Here is a 26308-nt window from a genome sequence, read left to right as displayed (position 1 = left end):
TGCAGGGTGGATTTAGCTCATGGATCGTAGTTTGCTGATACCTGATTTGGACTTTCAGCTTGAGAGAATAGTTGTCAATCCTTTAAATTCTCTTTTGACCCTACTGATAAATATTTGGTAGAAAGTGACCGTGAATTGAACTTGTTATTTTTTATTTTATGCAGGCAAACACAAAACCACTTATGGTAAGAAAGTAACTCCTAGAAGAATATTCATTTGTATTTTCACTTTACATTACCTAGAAAAAGCAAAAATCTAATCTTGCTTACATGTAAGACTATTTGAAACTTCCAGGATTTACCACATGTCATTTCTTCCTATCTACATGTAAACTGTCCTCATTGAGCTTAAATTCTATTAGAAAAGATTGAAAATAAACAAATAAACATATATTATATAGGACTATTAGGTAGCTTATGTAATCAGTGGAACTCTGGAAAACCAGGTTGTGAAAATGAACAGGAATTAAAACAGCTATATCATGGGATTGGTATAGTTAATATACAGGCACTGGCACCACCATCACCACTGACATTGCTGCCACTGGACTTGCAGTTCCATTGTTACTGTCACCTTGTTTTTAATTTACTCTTGATCCAAAGTTCCTAGAATAATCCCTGTCTTTCTATATTTGGTATACTTTGGATTCAAAACTCACCTAATTTGGAATTGTATTCAGATTCTGGGTAGCTTAATAAGCATGCGAAACGTACTGCAGAAGGGTGTAGTGAGTGAGCATAACAGAGAAATTCCTTGAACTTCTAAACTAGATTTCATATTCCTATTTTTCTGTCTTACAGGTCTATGTATTGTTTCTTCACAGTACTTTTTAAATGTTATTCATGTCACTGTTACTAATTTATATACTTTGTTGGTTGTGTTTGTTTCGTGCTTGTCTGTAAACTCCTTGCAACCCAGTCTATTGTGTTCATAATTGCATCCCTGATAACCAGTAGAGAAGCTGACTCAAGTATTATGCTCAGTAATAGTTGAATGAATAAATGATGTAGGCAGAGGAGCCAAATCATGATGCCTACAAGGAGAGGCATTGAAGTTTTGAGCAGGGAAATGTGATTCGTTTTTACATGATTAATCTGTTTTGTGGTAGGTGGATGGGAGGGAAGCAACAATGGAAGTGGGAAAACAATTACAAGATTACAAGGGAGTTAAGACAGGCTAGGCGAGAGCTGATGGTAGAGTAGGATGGTGGTAATTGATATAAGTAGATAGATAGTTCCTATTGTTACTTAAGTGGTAGAATCAATAGGACTTAGTGATAGATTACAAATTATAGGGGAGAAGAAAGTAAAGCGGTTGATTCCCAGGGTTTTGGCTTGAGCAGCAGGATGAATGATATGACTTTTTTCTGGAATAGGAAATACTGAAAAGTAGTTCAAGTTTGAAGGAGGGATTCAAGTTTTGGACCCATTGATGATAAAGTTTTTGTTGTTGATTGTTGAGATACTTAGACAGATATGTCAAATAGACAGCTGGATGAATGAATCTGGGTTTTTGTCATTTGCCTATAGGTTGTTATTAGTGCTGTTCATGAGGGCGAGATGGATTAGGAAGAAAGCACAGCACAAGGTGAAGGCCTGAGACTTGAGGGGCTCTAACTTTTGATGCCTGGAGAGAGGAGCATGAACCTACAAAGGAGATTTGAGGAGTCATTTTTTTGAGAAAATGTAGGAAAACAAATGAAGTAATATCATAGAAGACAAGTGAGGCGAGGGTGTGCAGGAGGGAGTATTTGACAGTATCACATGCTTCCAAGAAGTGTATAAAGGGCAAGGTGATAAAGTAAGTGGTCTTTGGATTTGGTTAACATGGAGAAAGCACTGAAGACCTTAGCAAGAATAAGAGTAATTTTGGGATGTGACAGGAAGTAGGAATGTGGAGACATAGTGTGTATATAATTTTTCAAAACGTTTGACTGGTGGAAGCAGAATAATATTAATAAGTAGCATGGTAGCTGAGGAGCCCAGCTCCAGGCCACAGTCTTATGTGTAATCATTTAGGCCTAACCCTAGGCATTTCCAGTCCAGGTGCTTCCTGCCAGAGGCCTCTGTGTTTAGGATCTGAAGCACTTTTCTTCATTTTCAGTACAATTCCATTCCTACACTTTCCCCTTTCCCTCCCCATGGTGTTTCCCAGAAAATAAGACCTAGCCGGACCATCAGCTCTAATGCGTCTTTTGGAGCAAAAATTAATATAAGACTCGGTATTATATTACATTAATTTTAATACCCGGTCTTATATAATATAAGACCGGGTCTTATATTAGCTTCAAAAGACGCGTTAGAGCTGATGGTCCAGCTAGGTCTTATTTTCGGGGAAACACGGTAGTTCATAAAGATACAAGAGTCTTGTTTGGGGCTACTCAGCATTGCGATGAACCTCCCGCCCCTGCATCTCATCCATCCCCACCTCCCCTGCACTGCATCCACCTGACCCTCACCCAGGCTGCTCTTTGAGGGAAAAATGGAACATTAGAGAGTGAGTGCCCCTTTTGCCTCTGGGTTGCTCAAGTAAGTGAATAAAGGTTTGGTTGTTACTTGCAGTTTGACTCATTCTCCTAACTGACCACCTCAACTCCTGAGCGCCCCACAATAGCAGGACTGGGTGGGGGAAAGAGAACAGAAAACTGAAGGAGTGAAGTCCTTGAAGAAGCCAGAGGAGCTGATTCCAGAGCCCATGTGGGAATGGCCTTTGTTAAAGGAACTGGAAGCATCCCCTCTGTGGAGTATTTCCTGGAGTCTGCTACCCAGCTTATACCTTTTCCCTACCCTCAAAATCCCCATCCCATACTCTCATGAAGTTAGAATTCTAAGATAGCATTTATGATATTTTGTTGTGCTATCTACGCTCTTCTCCTAATGAGACCTTCCAGTCTAATTTTTTGAATGTTAGTGATATATAAATAATGTTAGTGATATGTAAATAAAATGGTTTTAATTAACCATATCCTAAGACCCAAAGACTTTTATCTTTAATGTATAGCTTTGGGAAAGTTAAGTTGACACTGCACACCAAGAATCTATGCTTGTCAAAAACTTCATGTGGTAACAAAGCAGAAGGTTTGCTTAAATAATTAGCTTGAGGGATGGATGCATACATAGAAGCCACATAAAATAATTACTGAATGTGAAGTGCTCAGCTACAAAGAATTTTCTATAAGGGCAATGCAGCCGACCTTGGGAGCCATAGATTTAATATTCTATCAACTCAAAAGGGGCCTGTATGGCCCGTTGCATGTGAGAACTTGTAATTTCCGTGTGGCATGATATTAAAATGTATGTTCCGTGAGGATGGTGTGCAGGAGTCATGTCACTTAGTGCGTGAGGCCAGCTGACTGCTCAGCATTGGATCTCAGAGTGGCCTTGTTGCTTTCTAATCTTACTGTATTGAGGAATGCTCGTGAAGGGTCTGCATAGTAATGATGAGGTTGATAATAATTAGTGATATATGTGACGTTTTAATCTGTTAAGCACTTTACATGCCTTATCGGTTTCACAATTTTTGACATTTGGAAGTTCCTGGGACTTACCTGTTGAATGTCAAGGAGTGATGATAAGTTTAGAGATGTAAAAAATTATCAACACAGCAAATTAGGAGTTTGGTTCTATACAATAAATGAATAAATCTATACAATAAATGAATAGATTTTGAAGATACAGTGAAGAATAAAAGACTGTTTTAGGTAAATAAATGCATGAACAGAATCATGGAGGTGATAATGAACTGGACTGAGACGAGGTACATTTTGGATAGTGGTAGAAAATTATTAGATACTATAGATTATAAAGCAGGTGGAGACATGAACTACGGTATGAAGACACTGATGTTAGGGAGAGAAGAGTGTTGGAGGAATTTGGGTGTGAATTGATCGGAACCAAAACTAGTATAGACAAAGTGGGGAATGAAGGCAATGTGGCAGAACTGGGAACAATCTGGATCAGTTCTCAAAGGGTTCACCATTTCTGTTTGTCTCGTGCATGTGGATATAGCTGTGTCCATCATTTCTAGTCCAGTATCACACTCTCCAACTCTAAACTGAATTTATCTGTATCTTACATAATCACGTACCAAAGTTAGGAAGATTCTATTACTATTAAACATGGTCGGTGGTATAAAGACGAACGAAAATGCAGACAAGTCTAAAATGAATACCAAGGATAATAGGCATGTACACACATAATTTGTGAGAAAGTTTTTCAAGGGTATAGCGAACAGGAAAAGTGTGTGCTGAATATAGGCCTAGCCTTATTTTATCTAATACAGCAGGCAGCACTCCTGTTGTAAAAGACAAAGTATGAACTTTGCATTCAGATAGAGCATTTTTGGCCATTTTAGCAAGTTAATTTCTTACTTTAAGCTACAGATTAAAGTAGTAATTTGCAAAATGAGGATAATCTACTTCTCCATAGAGCTGCTGTGAGGACTTTTTAAAATACTTTTTTAAATTGGACCCATAGTAATGTGTTTTTATGGAAGAAATTTTAGAAAACACAAGCAAAGAATTCGAATGAATGTAAAAATCATGTGAAATCCCACTGTTAAGTACTGGTAACATGTTAGTTTATAACTTCTCAGTTAGCTACACACAGATACGTACTCACACTGTATACATGCATGTATAAAACTATTTTTACAAGGCTGACATCATATCATTCTGTGTATGCTCTTTTTAAAAAGTTTGATATGCCACAGGAACATTTTCATGGAAATATACAGCTACATCATAATTTTATGGCTATATCATTTTCTATTTTATTGCTATTACCATATTCTATTTCATAGTTTGCCATTATTGGGCATTTAGTTTATTCCCAGTTTTTTGTCTGGTTTTTTAATTAAATACAATGGAGTGATTAATATCTTGAGAATGTATCATTGGGATAAACCCAGAGAAATGGAACTGTCAGATCAAAGGCTTTATGTGTGTTATTGAGAATCTTTAACATTTTCTGATTGCTCTCTGGCAAACTTGTGTTAGATTCCGCTCTCATCAGTAGCGTACGAGGGTACCTGATTCCCCACACCTTTACCAACACTGCGTCATCTGTTGTCACTTGCTTTAATCTTTGCTTGTCTGCTAGGTGAAAAATGGGATTTAGTTTTAGGTTCCAGATTTGTGCACTGTAATATTTCCCTAAATGGTTGTTAGCCGTTTATACAGATTTTTCTTTTTGTGAATATTGTGAGAATTTAATGAGAATATAAGCATAAATGACCAGGCTCAGCATCTGGCATATATTAGCCTATCGTGAAGGGTCATTGTACATTTTTACTTAAATCCTTATCCCTTTGCAGCTTTCTTCACAATCTTGGTTCCAATTAAGCAGTAGGAGAATACTGTAAAATCTGGTTGCATTGCTGAAGCTATAGTGTATAGAGCCTGACAGTATGATTTCTCTCTTGATTAAAAGCCCAATGAACTTGGGCTGCCAGGTTTCCAATCTGCCTTTTACCAGCTGAGGGGTCTACTGTGTGATCTACTTAACCTATCTAAGCCTCAGTTATCTATATATAATAGGGATAATAATTTCATCACTTTATGCTAAAGTTATAAGGATTAGGTGAGTTACTTCTTGTAAAGCATTTATAACATTGCTTGAATATACTGATCACCATTTCCTCAGAGGTGGAATCTCTGAAAAGGTGGGTTCACTTAGGTATCTATGATCAAAGATTTAAGTGCTGGGAAGGACAAAGAGATCTTTAGGGAATTGCAAATAGTTTGACTTCAGCAAGAATCTTGAATTCCAGGCTGAGGAGTTTATTTTGATTCACGAAGCAAAGAAAGAATTTTATTTCCTACTACAATTAGGTACTTACCTAGTTAAAATCACACCTTAGTTTTTTGTTTCCTGCTAGAGTATCAGTGTAGTTACATAAGAGGACATCAAAGGGACGAGAGCAGCAAAAGACTTTCATAATTAAAGAATTGAATAATCAAATTTCTGACTTATTGAAAGTTTGCTATTCTTAGGAAAAATATACGTGTGTTGCATTTTCTCTCAATTTTACCAGCTAAAGACATTAATTGAATGCTTACATATACATATTTGTTACCTTCTATTTGGGATTGTTGACTCTGTATTACATACTAGGTAGATACTGCTTTTATGAAGTTGGTAGGGCATAGTTTTTATGATAATGGACTTTCTTAAAAGTAGAAATTTATTTTTAATTGTATTTCAATTTAAATTATTGTAAATAATGGCACTTTAAACTATATTTAAATACAAATTTATATTTATATAAGTATAATAAATATTAATAGATAAATTTAATCATTTATATTTAAGTACCGAAGATGAGATATACTGGTTTTGTGTTTTGCCTTTTAAAATTATTTAACCCCAATCCTCCAAGTAAAATAAACTTCATAAATCTTACAAAATTCATAAGTGATTCTTAAATCAATGATCAGTTATTCTTTTTTTATACCCCAGTTTTATTTACAGTAAGAAATAAGAAATAATCCAAATGTCCAACAATAATGCATAAGTTAACTTATTGTACATCTATGAGCAGAATAGTATGTCAACAATAGAAACTTATATATAAATGTATTTATTGACACCTGAGAAGCCGTTTAAGTAGTGGAAAAATTTAAGCTTTAAACATAACAGAAATCCCATTTTTGATCCCATTTTTGTATGAAAAAATAAGTGTATTTGTGTGTGTGCATAAGAATGGAGGAAAAAACTAAAACATGTAAGGTATTGTCTTTGGCTGGTGGGATTTCAGATGATTTTTATTTTCTTCTTCATTAGAACCAGATGTAATTTTGAAATTTTCTACAATCAGCATTTGTTATTTACAGGGCCACTGCTAGTCCACGTTGCACCTTTGTGCATACTAAGAAAGGCTGTCCCTTCTTCCTGTGGGTATAGTACCACGCCAGGACGCGCTGCTTGGCCAGGGCATACAGCTTTTATTTTCCACTGTCCTATTAGGTTTGTCTTTTTTTTTTTTTCTTCCCATTATGAACAACATGCACAATTATACATGATGGGCCTGAAACCTTACATAATAAAAATTATTTAAAATTAAAGACTAAAAGGAATATGACCTTTTAATGCATCTACTCTGGGCAGGCTACTCTCCATACTTGACCTCTATCGAGTCACGTGGGACCTTTGAGCTCACTCTTCCTGCCTCTTCTTTTCTACTTACCCACTCTGCTTAAATGTAATCAATCCTTCAGGATGCAGCTAAAATTACCCTCTTCTTTGAAATATTTCTCAACCACTCTAACACATATGGCAATTTCCTCTTCTTCTGAACTTCTCTTGAACTAGGTCAAGGACATGGATTGAAGGGATTGGTCGTCAGTGGGTTGCATCTCACCTGCTAACTCCAGATGACTGACAGTGACTCCTTAAAGCACAGTGTTAAGATTCTTGAGCTGCAACCTGGCCTCATGGGAAAGAGGATTGTCATTGATTAGGAATGCTAGTTGTGCATGTGGCAAATAGTAGACAGGTAACATGTTCACATCCGTTTTCCCTGCCTGGCTTGGACACTAACTATCGTGTTTCTCTGAAAATAAGACCTAGCCGGACCATCAGCTCTAATGCGTCTTTTGGAGCAAAAATTAATACAAGACCAGTCTTATCTTACTATAATATAAGACTGAGTTTTATATAATATAATGCAATATAAGACTGGGTCTCATATTAATTTTTGCTCCAAAAGGCGCATTAGAGCTGACGGTCAAGCTAGGTCTTATATTCAGGGAAACATGGTATTTCATGTATTAGCCTTGATTTGACAACACTGTTTTAAACATCTGAAGCAGAGGTGTTCAAACTTTTCTCAACGTTTTTCACCAAGGGCCATATGCGGTAAAATACACAAACAGCCGGGCCACTCACTCGAGGTGAAGTACGTATTGCCTCACGTGGTTTATTTAAGTAAACTACATATATTTTTGGAATTTGCTGCGGGCCAGTTAACAATGGATTGTGAGCTGCAGTTGGCCCGCAGGCCGCAGTTTGGACACCCCTGATCTAAAGCATAGATACCGTATCTTACTTAATACTCGTACTTTTTGTTGATGGTGTTTGTTTATGTTGTTGTTATTGTTTTTTATTTTGTTTTCCACTTCGAGTTTATCATGAAGCCAGGTACAAGGGTGGTCAATAAATATATTTCTGTTGCTCTTTCTTCATTCTTGATATTCCAAGTCTCTTTCTGGTATAATTTCCCTTGTGTCTGAAGCACTTCCTTTAGCAGTTCTTTTAGATCAGATCTACTGGTGATGATCAGATCTACTCTTAGTGTTTCTTCATTTGAGACTGTTATCTAGGGCACAATTTCAAAAATACTGAAATCTCTTCTCTTTCCTTTGGACCCTTTCTGTGCACTCTAGAGTCTGTTTACCTGACTAACTTTAAATGGCTTACCTAATACATACCAACTTAAGTCTTCAGCCTCCCATTGGGATAAACTCAGTGTGTATCGTAAGTCCTCAGCTGTTTAATATGTTTAATTTAAACTTGTCCCGGTAGTAGATGCTCACTAATATTTGTAAAACTAACTGAAGGATTTTAAAAGGAGAATAGTACATGTGAAATTCAATAATCGTGGTACACTATTTTGTGCAAATCATTTATAAGTTTTAGAGTAGAATTTGTTGCAAATAATCAGTCAGATCCAAAACTATTTGTAAGATACACACATCTGAAGACTATCATTCTGTACTGTAGTAACACAAAGACATACATTTAGAGCCACTAATTTGCAAGATATTCTCTAATCAGAAGAAGAATGCTGAGTATTCTAATCAAACCTGGTACGTTGAAACTGAGAATTCTAGGAAAATCTTTTTGGAACTTAGTACTAATATTCTGTATTTTTCTTGTTGGGGTTAAAAATATAAAAAACATTAGGTAATTGAGATATTATTTTTTCCTTCTTTTTTCAACATACTTTATTATTCTACCTCTTTTTACAGATCAGAATATGAGAATGTGCTTATTTCGGAATATACATGGTATTTTAATTGGATGCTAGCCATTGGGCCAAGCCCTTTATATGCATTTGTTATTTGAAAAGTAGACTGACTTTGGTTTATAGGTATTACTGTTGAAACAGATTTTAAAGTGGTTAAAAAGCTAACATCTGTAAAGATATTTCTTGATTTTGAAAGTGGAATGCAGTCAGTTGGTCCATTATTAGTCTGTCATATTGAACCAGTATTTATTGAGTGATATACATACGTGCTGATTATCTTTTTAATCCTTGACTTGAATTTTAGTATATGTGCTGCCGAAGCGAGCATAACTTGAATTTAAGAATGGAAAAATTATGAAGATATATGACTTGACAAACTTATTTAGTAAGTAGTAGAGTTGGTATTTGAACCCAGGTTTTCCTTAGATTGATATATCACCAAAATTTTGCATTAATAGCATTTTATACTTAACAGAAAAGGTCTTATACATGTAAAAATTTATCAGTTATTATTAGAGATGAGAGATGTAGATTTTTTATAATTTATAACTCAGGCTTTTAAAAACCTTGACTGCCATTATGTAAAAATACCCAACTCGTGTAAATTTTTGTTTTATGAAAGAGAGAATACCAAGTTAACTGTGATCTTATTCAATAGCTGTAGAAAACTGCAGCATAGTCATCTTTTAAAACTGAATAATATGCTTAGCTCATGACAAAAAAAAAAAACCTATAAAAGTTTTCACTGGTATAGGAGTTACTCTGTTTTTCATAATTGCTGTGTGTGTATACATTTTATATGGGATAATACATATATATTGCTAATTATAAAGATTTTTAACCTTTATTTCTTAAAGACTTGGTCTGTGAAATAATACTTTAATGCTACATCAGTTAGTTGCTTGCCTTATGGTTTCTGAGTATTTTGTAACTAAACACTCACTGGATTTTTGGCTGGCTCTATGAAATGGTTTTGGTTTATATTTATTTTGCTCCTTTTTCACTCTACCCGAAAAAGTCACTTTTCTTTTGAATTTCTTTTGTTTATTTAATTTGTTTTAAAATATTACTTTTATAAGTAAACCCATCATATATTTTGGATTGGTATGATAGGGACTGATGAGAAAAATCATGTATTTTTAGAAGCAAGTAATTAAAATTTTTTTCCTAAGCTAATATTTTGACAAGTGTAGATGTGAAATATTGAGAGTGAAGGAGAATGCCATCATCAGAAGGAATCGGGTCTTTTCAAAATAAATGTCGTTATTAATTGTAACTCCTTGGGCTGGTTCCCTTACACTATTTTAAAACCTGAATCATCACTTTGGTGTAATATTGTTACTATATTTTTTAAAAAGTTTATCCCTTCCTAGTAAGACTAGATGTAAAAATTCTTAGTCTGTTTGTTTAGCAACTTCTTAAGAGGATATAAGTTTTATCATAGCGACAGTTTCTAGATTTACAGCATGCTTCTTTGAGCAATATAATGAAATCTGTTTCCACAAAGGTAAATTAGTACCTTATTTTTAATTTTTTTTTTCTTGCCTGCTGTGATATGATTGATGCACAGTGTCTTCAGGCTGGAAGGACACGTAACATTGAAACTGACAGGTGCCATGAGGTTTATTTAGGACAACCTCAGCCTTGCCCCAGTCAGTTTCAAAATGTCTGCCTCACACGCGCTGCGCCACCAGTGCATTTCCTGCCGGAGAGCCTTGGGTTATGCCAGCGTTACTATCTGTGCTGCCTCAACTACAAATTGGATGAACAGCCCGTGACACTTTTTCAATATTATTACATTAAACCAAGTGGATTTTGATTGATAACCTAATATTCAACTAATGCAAAACATCAATCATGGCAAGTATATTAATTATTTAATATTGCAGTCTAATTCAGAAATCGATGTGCTGCATGAGGGGAAGGGAAACTCATGGTTCCCAGAAGATTTAAGACAGGGAATGATTAAAAAAAGACCTGCTGTACTCCTGTGTGTTAGTTCGATACAAATCTTTATTCATTTGCCAATAATCTCTTCCCATTTTCCACTTCAGGACCATTTTATCAGTTTTGAGACCTATAATTGAATTAAGTCTGCTTTCAGCACAGGGCAAGAGGAGTTGCACACATATTGATGAAGTCATGTCAGGGACAACCCAAGAGACAGACCACTAAAGAGGACAGGCCTTTAAAGAGGACCATTTGTTGCAAGATCCCTCTGTCAATGTCTTGGATCTTGTCTCTCTATTTTCAAAAATTCATTAAGACTTTTATATTTAAATATCTATCATAATGACATTTCCAGAGCACGTTGCAATTTATACTGTACCTTCACATACATTATCTTGCTTGTTTTTTCACCACAATCTTGTACGTTAGGTAAGGCACGTGTTACAAAGTCTTCACATCATAGGTAAAATACCTGAGCGTTAGAGAAGTTGTGTTATGACCCAGGCTCATGTAACTCTTTTGTAGTAGAGCTTACATATGAGTGTAGATATTTTGCGTCTATAACCAGGATTGTATATCATGCATATTATGCAGTGTTTATATATTCACGACACTTTATCTGCGTTGTTTTGAGATGATCCCTCTTTCTTGTCTTTCTACCCAAAGTAAAACTAAAGAAAGCTGATTTTCATGGAGAACTTGTTAAAATTTTGTTGTCCCAATCTGTGATATATGTTAAGCTTTATGAATATGCAAACCTTCTGAATATAAATGAAAATTTCTCAATCTATTATATCTTTTACTAGAATAGAATGTCCTTTTTCATGTATATATATGTATACATATGTATATGTGTGTGTATATATATGAAAAAGGACATTCCATGTGTGTGTGTGTGTGTGTGTGTGTGTGTGTATGTGTGTGTGTCTGCATTTTATGGGAAGTGGCTTAAATATATTTTATCAATGAAATTACCACCCCAGCTTTCTTTTGGTTCATGTTTGCCTGGTTACATTTTTTACTATCTCTTTTTTTGGAAACCTATCTGAATCCTTTTCTTTTATGTGTCTCTTATAAATGATGCATTGCTGGAGTTTGTTTCTCACCCAATCTGAGAATTTTCTGTGGCATAGTAATTCCAGATTGTTATGGGTAAGTTTTCTTTCATTTTCTTTTTCGTCACTGATTGCTTAGATTATAAAAATTACTATGTTCTGTGCCAACCTTTGCTTTATCTGGTTGCTTCTTCCTGAATTTATTACTCTTCTTACTGCATTATGTTCCTTAGAACCTCTTTCAAATAATGTCTGTGTGTGATGAATTTCCTGAGATTTCTTTATTTTTCTTTCACTTTAAATAATAGTTTATTAGCTGTGTATAAATTCTAAGTTCCCAGTCCTTGTAACACTTTTATCTTGGAAGTTAATACTTTATTGTCCAGCATCAGTATTGAGAAGTCTGATGTCAGTGTTATTTTTCCTTTGTGGAGGAGTATGCTTTTTCTTTCTGGAAGCTTTTAGACTTTTATCTTGATTTATAATAGTCTTAATTATCCTTATGTTGTGCTTTGCTGTGGATTTTTTTCCTTAACTGTCCTGTTCAGCTCTGTGTACACTTTCAATGTAAGATTTGAATATTTCTATATCTCGGAAATTTTTGTCATTATTTCTTCAAATATTTCTTCTATTTTGTCTTTGCTTTCCTTCTAGGATTTCCATTACATAAATTTTCATACTACTCCTGATCTTAATGTTACCCCTCGTTTGTTCTGTTTTTTCATCCCTTTCCTATGCCTTCTGGGAGAGTTCTTCTACCCAGTGTTCCAGCAGACTAATTTCTTCCCCTTCTGTAGCTATTGTGCTTTCAATCCATTCCCTAGTTCTTTATCTCAAACTACTGTATTTTAAATATTTTTAATATTTTTAATACTATCTCATATTGATTCTTTTTCATAACTTTTTTCATATTTAATTTCTAAAAATTTTCCTTTTGAAAACGTTATTAGGCTTATATTATATCCTTGCTCAGTTTATTCTCTTTACCCTGGATGAACTTGCTCTGTTTGTTGTTTTTTCCAGTCCCATGCTTAAACACCTCAGAGGTCTTAAAATTTTTCGATGGGCTTCTCTTTACTTCCTGCAACATTTAGCTGCCTTGACCAATACTTGGGCAAAGTCTCGGCTGTGGTTGGTGCTCCTCCAGGTTAATTTAAAAACTAGAGTGCAAAGCTTCTGCTGTTCTACTCTGGCCTCAATCAACTACTTTTCCCACTGTGTCCTCCTACTCCATCAAAAACAATACACAACGAAACAAAGCAAAACAATCACCCACGAAACACACACCCACAACTCCCAATACTGCTGTACCAAACAGCCACTCATCGTTGCAGTTGCCTTGCTATTTGTGTGGTATGGAGATAGAATGGGGCTAGGACCACAATGAGACCTGAGCTGGTTGCCTCTGACTCTCCATCCAAGCTTGTCCTCATGACGGTTAGAGGTCAGGCCCTTATTAGTTGAATACATACTTTTAGGCACTGTATTGGGTGCTGGGATATAAAAATTAAAAATGTGCGATTCAAGTCCTTGAGAAGTTTTCATTTTAGTGCTGTCAATGGGCAAGTGAAGAGGTATTTATAATAAAGTGTGATAAATTCTGTGATGGGAACACAGGGTGGGGAGTTTACTACTGCATTTGTGAGGAAGGGAGACAGTTTCACCAGTGAAGATGTGGTTTAGGATGTTGTTTTTTTGTAAGACAGCTGAGAATTTGAGGTGGGGAGTAAAGGGACATTTCTGGTAGAGAGAGCTAGCGGTTCAGTAGTTTGTGAAGCCAGGTTAGTAGTTGGTTATGGCTGTTGCTGTTACTTTCCATGTACTTACTGTAGCTTTGGCAGGATAACAGAGGGAATGAGTAAACTAGAGTGTAGTAGGATATCGTGGGTTTTAAGACGGGAATTGACATGATCAAGCTTACATTTTAGAAAGATCTTGCTGTATTATGGAGAATGAATTGACATGGGGTAAGGCAGGAGCCATTGTTACCCATCAAGAGGCTTTTTAAAAATAGTTTGGGAGAGAAAAAAATGATGCTGGTAATCTCTCCCAGTAATCTGAGAGAGAAAGGAAAAGGCCTAAAATAAGATAGTGGCCATGAAGATAAAAAGAAATGGTTAAATCTAAATGATAGCTCACTTATATGTGGAATCAAAAGAACAGAATAAATGAACAAACAAAACAAATAGACTCAGAGGTAGAGGAGAAAAAGAAAAACTGATGGTTGCTAGATGGGAAGGGGGTGGGAATGGGGGAGAAGGTGAATGGACTAGAAAGTACAAATTAGTAGCCACAATATAGTCACGGGGATATGAAATACACTATGGGGAATATAATCAATAATGTTGTAAAGATTATGTGGGGTGCCAGATGGGACTGGACTCTCAAGGAGATCACTTCATAGACTGTGTAGATGCCTGACCACTGTGCTCTACATCTGAAGCTGATGTTGAACAATATTGAATGTCAACTATAATTAAATATATATATATATATACTTATATATATATATGTAATATATGTTATGTATATGTACCAGAAGTGGAGTACAGCATAGGGAATATAGTCAATGGTATTGTAACAGATACATACGATGTCAGAGGGGTAGTAGATTGAGGGAGCTATCACTTTGTGAGGTGTGTGATGTATAACTATTACATTTGCTTTGTACACCTGGAACTCATAAAAAAAAATTTAAATGATAACTAAGGATGTGGGCTAGCCAAGAGCCTGCAGTTGAGTCCATTTGTGTACATTTGGTAGTGAGGGAAAAGGGCGTATGTCCAGGATGAGGCCTAGTTTTCTTCCAGGCATGCCATTCTCAATGCATATTTCCTAAATATCATTTAATTTAAAGAGTCACTTGGAAACAGCAAAGCAATAACCTAGCCAACCTTTTCTTCTTATTTTTTTAAAGAACAGTTTCTTATCCCTGATTCCAAAATGCAAGTAGCTCAGGAAACAGAGACATTTTCACTAAGGTTGTGGCAAGCTCAGTTGACAGCAAAACCTACCCTGAAATAAAGCTATTTATAGCCCTTTTGTATCCCACTTTGTGGGGACATTCATGTTTCTTTCAGAATTATTAATGTATATGATGATGAGATGCTGTGTGAAGCCTTGGTGCCAGTGTGTGTGTGTCTGTGTGTGTGCGCGTGTGTGCGTGTGTGTACGTGTACGTACGTGTACACACACGCACACACGCGCGCGCGCACACACACACACACACACACACACACCCCTACCATATTACCGTTCTAAAATCTAAAATATTCTGATGAAGCGTGTCTAGCCCCAGTGGTTTCAGGTAATAAATTATATGGACTTTGAGTACTTTGAGTCTGAACAATTTTGTTCTTTTATGTTGCAGTATTATTTTCTAATAAGTACCATTATGTGACAAATGTAGCCATGGCGGGGAATGAAATAGATTTGTATTATATAGAACAAACTCCAAGGTAGATTGCCAAGTGAAGATACAAAACAGTGTGTATACTATGCTGTTGCTTGGGTTTAAAAAAAAAACAAGAGCATAAATACACACACACACACATATACATACACACACACAAATAGAATATCTTTATAAGGATTGAGAACTGGGATAGTTCTCAGTGATAAGAGGAAGACTTAATTTTATTGTGCTGTACACACACACACACACACACACACACATACACACATTGCACTGTCAGATGTTTTACTATGTACATTATTCTTTTTGTTTAAATTTTAAATTATACAAATGATCACATGAGAATGTCTTTGTGAAAACTTAAAGATCCATTTGACTTCCAGTTCCAATAAATGCATTAATTTGTAATAATAATGTTTTTAAAAAGTCATTTATATAGCTATTACCCTTCTCTGACACCCTGTTGCAATTTATTCCCATCATTTGTCATTAGGACTGCTTCCAGAGAATGAGTTTCAGAAATCCTTAAATTTTTAAACGTTGAATGCATAGAATTGCTAAGATTGCCAGAAGCAGGAAGTAGAGAAGAGAATGGTTAAAGATGAGTGGTCTGCTAATCAGTAGATATTGGAATTTATTTCCAGTATGCCAGACTGGGCGGTAAGAGCAAAGGTTGGAAGCCATGAATTTAGTTTGCAGGCATTGGATTTGAAGAGAAAAAGATAGGGAAATTTGGAAAGATTGTATAGCAAGACAAAGGAAACAGAGATAAATATATTTTTGGCAAAGGCAATTGGAGACAGACATAAAGAGAAAAATAAAGTTGGGACCCCTTCAGAGAAAGAAAGAGGTGTGGGGAAAAGATTAAACATCATGAATGCAATATTGTTGGTTATTGGATGTTTTATAATTATTTTCTGCAATGCGGTAGAAGTATAATCATGTTTAAAAAATAAGGCTCGGTATTTGTGATGAAATTAAAATACTACTTGGTCAGAGGGAAAAAAGTCAAAGTCCATTTGTCACAAATAAATTAGTATAAAAACTGAAATCAGCATTAAAAAATTCAACTATTGGCCTCATTTCATCAAATGTATGTTTAAATTATCTTTGCTACTTGCACAGTTATTTATATTTTTAGTTCCATCAGTAGTGTTTTGTTTACAGTGAAGAGCAAGAAATTAAATACTTAAAATGTATCATGCTATTTGATGAATAATACAGTATTTTGTTTTTTAATATTACCACAGTCTTAGGTCCTGATTTGTAGTGTACACTAAGTTAATAAAATTAATGACAAGAAAATTTCATTAAAATTTAGTTGTCTAGCAATGCAATCCTGGACATACTCTTTATATAAAAGTGCAGCCATTGGTGGATGGGTATTTGATAAAGGAAATATAGTAGTAACATGTCAATTATAGACTCTAGATGGTGTATAGAATTTATATGTTTGAACATGTTCATAATAAATGTTGGAAAAATACATAAGCTCTAATGAAAAGCCAATGTGAAACAGATATATGAATAGTAAAATACTATACTATACTTGACTTATTTTTGTTGTGTGCCGACTTTGAAAAATCTGAAGCATTTCTTTCTGTTAGTGGAATACCAGTTTAACGATAATATTATTAAATATAAATAAATTATCTGTTCCCTTTAGATGGAAATAGTTTTGTCTTTAAAAACAGTGTTGTATGAACATTAGTAAAAATGTGTTAAAACATTCTAAAGGTTTATAAAAACAGTTTTGAGGTAAACAAATTATAGCAGACAAGGGTTTAGCAACTATTTAGAACTTTCATTCTTCTGTTTTAGGGAATCTGGAAACATCAAAGCTGGATTAGAACATCTGGTAAGTTCTAATTTTCTCTTGAACATTTGCATCATCTTTGATATCTGCATTCTAAATGAACACTGTTGAATGAGCTTTGAATACCTTGTATTGAGAAAGTCAACCATTTCCCAAAGGGTCAGCTTACTGTTATTATGTGAAGGCACTTAGATTTTCATTTATCTTATCATTTCAAGGGAATTTAAATTTTTAAAAAATTACTTTTATTTTGATGTAGAGATGAAATAAAATGGATGACAATCCTTGGATTGATGATTGCTTTAATTATAAACAAAAATGTTTGGTGTAGAATTTTTGGCATATCTTGATCTGACAAAAACAAGCTTGTGTTTTAAGAAAAGCACAATCAAATATCGCATGCATAAATATGGTATGTTTTAGCAATTTAACGGCTTTGAAAGAAGTGCACAGCTTTGTTTTTCCTAATGTCTTTGCTTTATGAATAATGCATTGGTTTAAACTACATTCAGTTTAGAACGTAAAATAATTGAGATGCAAAATTTTTGGTTTAAGTAAACATTTTTAAAGCATAAGTGAAATGAAATTCAAACTGACTTAACATTAAAATCTGTCCGTTGATCAAAAAATTGGGAAGACTGGTGTACTATAACAAGTCCAAAATTCACTGAGCTTACCACTGAGTGTTCATTACAGCATTAAGTAGTTCATTTAAACAGAGCATTATAAAGTCATGCTCTGGTTTCTGGTCAAATCCAAATGATGAATAATTAATGAGAGAGATTCTTTTGTAAATACAATCTAAGTACTTTTTTAATGCAAGACCTCATTCGTATATCATATTGTAGCTTTGTTAACTATTAATGTGCTTTTGTTCTGCTCCCACAGAAGCAGACAGTAGCAAGAGGCAGCTTATTTTGATTTATGGCAGTTTTAGAGTTAGAAGGGATTTTTGGTTTTCCTTTCAATACTTAAAGGAAACTGAGAAAACCTAGACTTTAAAAAAATGATCCTAAAAATTACAGATAATTATTAAAAAGCAGGATATAATAACCTAGTCAGACAATTTGAACTATATGTTTGTCCAGATTAGAAGTAAATAAATAACATCGTTATTCTCATTTTTAAAAATTATTTCCTGAATCCATGTTTATCACTTCATAGTGGCACCTATAGTTAGGACATGTGCACATCAGAATAAAAATGTTAATCTAATACATCAAATTACAGTATCAGTTGGAGGTTTATAATAACAAGGAAGAACACCTACCAGAGTGCCAAAATGAGCTGTCTTTTATGCTTCTCTTGAAAAGTATTATTTATGAAAAAGACTTTATGTTTACCTAGTTTGTGTTCCTCGGTAAATAATAATGAGTTGGATTTTTGTTAGTTTATATTTCACGTTTTTTGTACTTACTCGTATGAACTCATTTGCAGTGACTATTTTGTGCATTTATACTCTGTTTATAATTGTATGCAGCAGTGGTTTTCTAACTGTGCCTTGGGCTGCCAGGAAGGCTCCCCAAAGCAGGTGGCACTCCAGACTTCCACTGCCCGCTTTAACCAGAGTAGTTCCACTTTTAGATATTTTGTAAATTTTTAGATTTTTAAAATAAGATTTCATCTGAAGACAGAATTCTCCAACTAAATATATTTCAAAACCTTTGATGAAGCACATCCCCTTATTAAAGTCAGGAGTAATTGTTTGTTAATTATTCTTTTATATTCTTGAACCTGAATTTTATTTCACTTTTGTCTGGGTCATATACATCGAATATATTTCAAAGATAATGTGTTTTAGGGATGAGAGAACCTGGATTAGTAAAACAGGTAGTGGGAAGTAGATGATTTTAATGCGTTTTTTCTAAGTTGTTCAAAAGACTGTGTAACTTATTCTAAAATTGACTTGCCAACTGTGAACTATTAATGTTAATATCAATATATGAATATGTAACAATAACACACACACAAATATATATACATACATACATACGTATGCATTGCTTTGTGCGCTAATAATATTCCAGAAAACCAGTGGTATCTTCATAACTCCCCTAAGAAGGAAGCAAACTCAAGAATTTACTGGTTGAGCCTTAATGGAACCTGTTTATCTAGCTGCTGTGTGCGCCCAAGGTTTGTGTCTCCCCACCTTCTAACTGAGCAGAAACTTACAGCCGTCGAGCACAGAGAGCCCTTCTTTGAATTGGCTGTCTAGTCAAATACAATTAGAAGTACAGCTTCTAATAGATTGATTTTTTTAAAAACATGATATAAAATGGAAGTGAGACGAGCATTCCACACATTTAGAATAATTTCTTCTTTATGTAGCTTTACCTTTTCAAATTTATTTGGATTATCATAGAGATTTCACCTTGTTCTAAGAGAGGGGAAAGCCAGTATAAATTGAAGCAGGTTAAGGAAAATGACATATGCAGCATGTTGTACTCGCCAGAAGGACACATAGATGGTCGCGCTGTCTTTGTACTCTGTTCATGGACTCTTCTTGGTCTATGATTATGTTTAACCCTAGAAAGGAGAAAGCAGGTGTGGGTGCACAGAGAAAAGAGTGGCCTAGATGGGCTGTGTTCCTCTGGAACCTCTTCAGGGGCTGATTTCATTTATTTGTCATAATATCTCGAGCCCTTGCTTCAGCTTTTGTTCTATCATCCCTTTCTTTCTGTGTTGCCAACTTTTCCTGGGAGCTGTCTAACATGTCATTCTTATTTTAAATTTCTTCTAACGTATTGCCTAGTACCATTTTGTTTTTGTTTTCTCAAACTCGTCTACTACCCATAAAGGGTTCTAGACAGAGCCTGTGAAGGTTGGTGTCCCATCACCCACTGATGACTCTTGCCTGATGACTGCAAAATGGAGATTTTCCAGCTCTTCTGCTTCCCCTTATTTAGCAGCCAGCATTCTACTGTAAGGAAGAGCCTACCCTTCTTTCTTATTTATCTATTTATTATGACCAAGGGCTCATGGATTTTTATTTTACTAAAAAAGTTATTACTAATTTCATTAATTTTTTTGATACTCAAGTTGTCCCAAATTTGTCTAGAGAGTATCCTTTCAAGATGGCTTCTCATTCTTTTGACATACCCCATCTTTTTGTTTGTTTGTTTGTTTAAGTACTTTACTATGTTATGGCACAACTAAATGTTCCAAACTCTTTTTATACCTTCTCGGTCCCACTCCTGGAATCAGCCATTTCTTCAAATTACCCCATTTTAGTTTAGAGAAAACTAGTATTTAGAAGTCAAGATCTGGACATATGGTGTGCTTTTTGTCTCTGGGCTTTCATTACATCTAAGACCTTTCAGTCTCATGTTAGATAAATAGTTAGATAGGAAGGTAGGTATTTTTAAGAAATTTTGAGTTATAATAATACCTCCAGTTTAAATCCAAACCACAGAATTCTTCCTTATCCTGCCCCATTTTATATTTGTATTTTTCTTAATTCAAAGTGAGAACCCTGACTCCTAACACCATTAAATTTATCCATTAGCTCAGTCACATAATACACATAAGCTACATTGTTTCAACATTGCCACAACGTTCCCTTATGTGAAAAATAAACTTAGTAACAAATGAAATGTTCAAGATTTACTTGAGTTCTTTTCCCCCTTGTGTGCAGTTATGTTATTCATTTGAAATATAGTTGCATTCATTTTTTTCTGTTGGCATTCAATTTTAGGTGTCTTTCTCCCCATTCTTGTGACTTAATTATATATTTTAATATCTATAATGTTAGCATGATTCTGTAAGTCATTATATGTAGTGATGTTCTCTTAGAGAAATGTCATTCCCTTTCTAGCTTGTTCTCTTCCTTGTAGGTAGCCAGTTTTATTAACTTCTGGTTTATTCTTCCTGTGCTTCTATTTCACTGTGTTTTCTTTATTAAGGATATGAGATTTTAGCCTACTTGAATGCCTGCCACACTTTCATAGATGCTGATAAAAGACATGAGATTCCTGGGTCAGAGACAAATGCTTTATTACTAATAGCACCTGCTTCATGGTTGTATAGATTCTCCTTGGTCCCCAAGTCCCATGGGGTGATTCTGCATACCCACTGGGTTTGTGTCATACCTGAAGGACTGTAAGTTTAGGAGTCCGTTAAGGAGCTGATAAGAAATCTGCCCAAACTCTGCCCAAGAGTAAGACATTGTCTTTTGTTATCCTAGTTAGGTAACAAACTGTCTTCTGCCCCAGGGGGAGATTCTGGCTCTTGTAAGACTGCACTATACACCTGAAGCTGAAGCTGAACAATAATGAATGTCAACTACAATTTTATACATATATATAGTTCCAAGAAGCGGAGTACAGCATTAGGAACAGAGACAGTGGAAATGTAATGGCTGTGTGCAGTGTCAAAGGTAGTGGATGGGGGGTTGTCACTGTGTGAGGGACATAAATGTCTAACAATTACATTGTTTGGTGCACCTGAAACTAATTTAAAAAATGTTAAAAAAAAAAAAAAGACTGCTATACAGAACATCTTTGAAAAGATAGTTCTGAACAAAGGCTGATGGCTGACATAAGATGTATAGAATGTTACGAATAATTGTCTCAGAAGAGTTATTATTATGAAATTTAGGAGGGTTTGTGTTTTTGTTCTCATGTTTACCTTTATATTTATATCTTTTATTATGCTTTTAATAATACCCTTTATTTCTACTTACCTTTTTAAATGGCATCCTTTGCATCCCATCTAGTACCTTTATCATAACCAGTGCTCCTATTGTAGTTTCCCTTTCTTTTCCTCCCATTTCTTCTTTTGTATTTTTACTACTTTGTTAGAATATACATTTACATACTGTTCTTCCACCCATGCTGTCACCCTGTTTTAGAATTAACTCCAAAATTAAATTTATTAAATATTTACATTTATTTGTTTGCTGATATTTACCCACTTATCTTCTGCTTGTATAAAACGCGTTACTAGTATATTCCTAAAGGCTCCTGTGTACAATATTCCCCAAGATCTTGCACATTCCAAGCTGTGTTTCTGTAGTCTTGCCACTTGAATGACAGGTTGACTCGACATGAGATCCTTGGCTTACAGTTTCTTTTATTGACTTTCTTGAAAATATTATTCTGTTGATTTCTCTGGTATCATCCTTATTTTCTTACCTTTATAGATAATTTGATTTTTTTATTTTTGCTTTCAGGCATTGCCATTTTAAAATTTTTCTTGTTTTACTAGGATCCAAAGTTGATTGTTGCTGGCTAATTTCACAGAGCTCACTCATATGTAGACAAGTTTTCTTATTTCCAGAAATTATTTTATTGGATTATAGTATTAAATGTTCTATTCCTTTTGTTTTCTTCTTCAGGGACTTAAATTGTATACTCTATAATTATATCTATTCTACAGAATTACATATATTTATATATGTACATATATATACACATATGCATAGATTTGTGTGTGTGTGTTTGTGTGTGTGTGTGTGTGTGTGTATATATATATATATATATATTCCTTTCTTTGTTCATTTGCCATTTAAGTGCCTTTCTTTCTGACTCCTTTTACTACTTTACTTACTGTATTTTCGTTCTCTCCATTGTTTTCCTTTTTTTTTTTTTTTAGTGTTTTTCATTTTCTTTCAAAATTATTTTTCCTTGGACACTTTATAATTTAGTCTTCATTTGTGAGATATTTTTTCTTCCATTTGTTTTTCCTTTTTGAATATCTCATTCTAGGGTTCTTTTATTTTGTTATTTGTCCAAATGAGTTGTGTGCTTTGTGGTTGGTTTGGGGAGATATTTTTTATTTTTTTGAAATGTTTTGATGTGCGTTTACTTCCTATAGAGTCTGTATATGGGGGTGATTTGATCCCCCCCTTCACTCCCTCCCTCCCTCACTTCAATCCTAGACATTTTGTAGACAGGTTTTCTAGTTTAAGGGTGCCCTCTTCTGCAGTATAGTTAAGTGCAGAGACGAAGGGGCTGGCATGTCTTATTTCTCTTTAGCTAATTGTTTCTTATTTCTTCTTTCTTGTCATTGCCATGTATTCTACTTATCTAATTTACTCCCAGAAGCAATGTATCCTGAGATTGCCACTTCTGGGCCACTCACTTTCAAGTTTCTTCCCTCCAGCTAGTGCTGTGGTAACACCAATCTGAGACTTATATTCACTATTTTGGCATTTTAGAGTTGTAGTACTTTGTTTTTCTGGGGATTATTTTGTTTGTCTAGTTATGTATTAAACTTACAACTACTATCAGAGTAGGGGATCCAGGAAAATTTTTACCTCAAAAGAGAATTTCATAATGGAAAATGTTAGAAATCAATGTCAAATAGACCTTGAATCCTAAGGAGTTTTCCTCTATAAATCCTACAGGAGTCATTGGGAAATTAAATATAAAACGTCTTAAAGAGCTCAGTGCCCTTATCTATTTAGAGACTTACAGAAAATGAGTGCAAACACTGCTTATAATGTGCTTAGATTTTATAATGAATTTAAGGAAATAATACTTTGTATTTGCTAAAGAATCATATACAAATTACAGACCTTTTAACATGACCCCACTGTGTGTCTGTGACACAGAAGGGATGAAGGAATGGGGGGGAGTGGTTATTATATGGTGACATTGCTCCTGAATTGTTTTTTTTAGTAATGCTCAAAAAACTGTAGAAAATTAACTTTAAAGCTCTCTGTTATACCAAAGGGAGCTGACTGATTATTCTACCATCTTATGTTGTAAAATTCTGGATGTACTGAATGGAGATTATAATGGTTACTTTTTAGTGTGTTTTTAATACAGTCGAGGAAGATTGGTGATAGTAACACACATTTTTATTTTTACAGTTATGAAAACATACAGGAGATAGAGCCTCGCCATTTGATTACAATACAACTCTTACTGTTTTGTTGGCAAACTGTAAAAATAATGCTGTCCTTTCCTCTTGGGAGAGGGATTAAGATTAGAATGTACTAGGTTGAGCTGTATGAAAAATTGTCACTTTTTAGGTCAAAATAGTTTTGTGAGTTTTCTGGCTTGAAATAAGGACTGCTGTGCCATGCACTCTATGGCAGGGAATGAAGGGAATTATCCTGATCATGATGTTTCTATATCTTCCCTTGTTTCTTTTCTGAAAACTCAAATAGTTGGAGGTGGGTTGGGTTGGGGGAGCATGGTGACCTCGGTTAGTGCTTCACTATCTTTAATGTGTATTCGAGTTGCCTGGGGATGTTGTTTAAACAGGGATTCTGATTCTCTTGGTCTGAGGTGGGGCTTGAGATTCTGCACTTAGCAAGCTCCCAAGTGAGGCTGATGTGCTGGTCCAGTGACCCCCCGGGAAGAAAAGTACATTGAAAGGCATTGACTTCAAAGTGGAAAACCTAGGTATTTCTCCCATGTACACGTTGAGGATGATTCTGCAATCTGTGAATCATGGGTTGGGCATCCTAAGCCCAGAGAGCTGGACACTCCACAGATTTATATGGGGCGAAAAGTTCATCGTCTTACTCTAAGAGTAACAGAAGGACACTTTTTTCCCTTTATTTTGTATCCGCGTGTTAAGTTGTATATTTATGGGGTGACACTGGGCACGAGGAGTAATAATACCTTGTTCAGCCTTAGGTGTAAAATGAAATAAGTGATGATAAATCTTTTAGTAAAAAAGGAGTACAAGTGTTTACAACTTTAAGTGGGATTTGCTTCCTATTAATAGTTGAAGAGCAGAAGAACTCTGGAGCCATACCTGTGGGTTTTCTCTCCCCACAGAGGTCTCATTTATGTTTCTTACATTGTATAACATGTGAGAGTGACGACCTCCTTGTCCTTGTGGTCAGGCAACACAGTCTGGCCATTTTAAGTGTTGAAAAGCAACTGTCATTAATAGCTTGTTTAGCCCATCAGTGGTTTGTAGAATATAGTTGCTGCTTGCCAGAAAGGTAGGCAGGCCCTTTGGTATTACATACTCATCAATAACACTCCAGGTTTTAATAAAAGCCTTTTCCTCTCTGTTTAAGGTTATTTTGCATAGAACTTGTAAATGAAAGTGCCATATTTCAGTTTACAGACTAATAATTTTATTGAACACAAGCATAAACAGAATATGTTATTGTCATGTTTTTGAGGATTTGGTGAACATACGGCATGAACTATAAAATGCAAACAGAGGTTATGAACCCTATTCTAAAGTCACTTGTCTATCATCTGTTGCATTTTAATATGTTTTATTTTAATATTTCCCTACTATGTTCGGAAAAAAGCATTTTCGACATTTGTCTAAATGAGTTTGAGAATATAATTACCTCAGAATGCATTGACATTATTAATATGTGCTATATATTTATTAAACACTGATGAAAATGTTTATTACCTCATATACTATTTAAGGACTTAAACATAATAGATCCATCTCCTCCCAACATTTTAATTTATTTTTCTCACCTAAGCCAATATATATTTGAGGTGTAGGGTTAATATGCATATTAAAATAGACATGAGATAAAACAGCATGAAGTTTTTCTTCCTTCTGGAAGATCAGTCCCATAAATCTTTCTCTTTTAACAAATAAGTATAGCCTATGGATGTGTGCAAGTTAACATACCTTTAATTTAGAGTCAGTGTTGATGTCGTCTTGCTGTCATGATTTCTTAGGCAGCTTACGGGTTTTAGATCTGAGGACCAGCTCACATTCCAGTCAGAAACAGTGTGATTGTCAGTGATCCATTTCTGACACATTTTGATCAGTTACAAGTTTAGTAAAAACAGCTTCTGCAATGAATGATTAATAAACATTACCCAGTGATCGAAACAGCGTGCATTGGGGCCCCTTCTCTACCTCCCTCCATTCTCCCTCTTCCAAAGAAAGGTCTGTCTGTTGTGTTTTTAAGACATAGTGGTCTTGGAAGCAAATGGTAGCCAGTTAGCTTTAAAAAAATAAATAAATAAATGACAAGATGTCATGCAATTTTTATGATACTTCTAACAGTCTCAGATTTATGCTTAATCTAAATAAAAGTTATTTTCTGACATTTATGCATATGTGCTTATTGAAGCTTTATAAAGTAAAAGTAAATATTCTAAGTGCATTAAGTAACCCCCATTTCCCATTACTTAGGAGTCTGAAAGTCAAACCGTCTTAAAA

The 26308-nt window shown here is 34.9% G+C and overlaps 1 protein-coding gene across 3 annotated transcripts in view; it reads left to right on the top strand.

Annotated features, from left to right (window-relative positions):
* Positions 1-26308, top strand: part of RSRC1 (arginine and serine rich coiled-coil 1) — a 378160-nt gene that overhangs the window by 156996 nt on the left and 194856 nt on the right. For all 3 annotated transcript variants that reach the window (XM_033090506.1, XM_033090486.1, XM_033090496.1), the window contains exon 5: positions 17209-17245. In XM_033090506.1, coding sequence (XP_032946397.1) covers positions 17209-17245 — 37 coding nt within the window. The remainder of the gene's footprint in view (positions 1-17208; positions 17246-26308) is intronic.

The sequence above is a fragment of the Rhinolophus ferrumequinum genome, chromosome 2, assembly GCF_004115265.2.
Source record: "Rhinolophus ferrumequinum isolate MPI-CBG mRhiFer1 chromosome 2, mRhiFer1_v1.p, whole genome shotgun sequence".
NCBI lineage: Eukaryota > Metazoa > Chordata > Mammalia > Chiroptera > Rhinolophidae > Rhinolophus > Rhinolophus ferrumequinum.
This window is presented reverse-complemented; position numbering and strand designations above follow the sequence as displayed.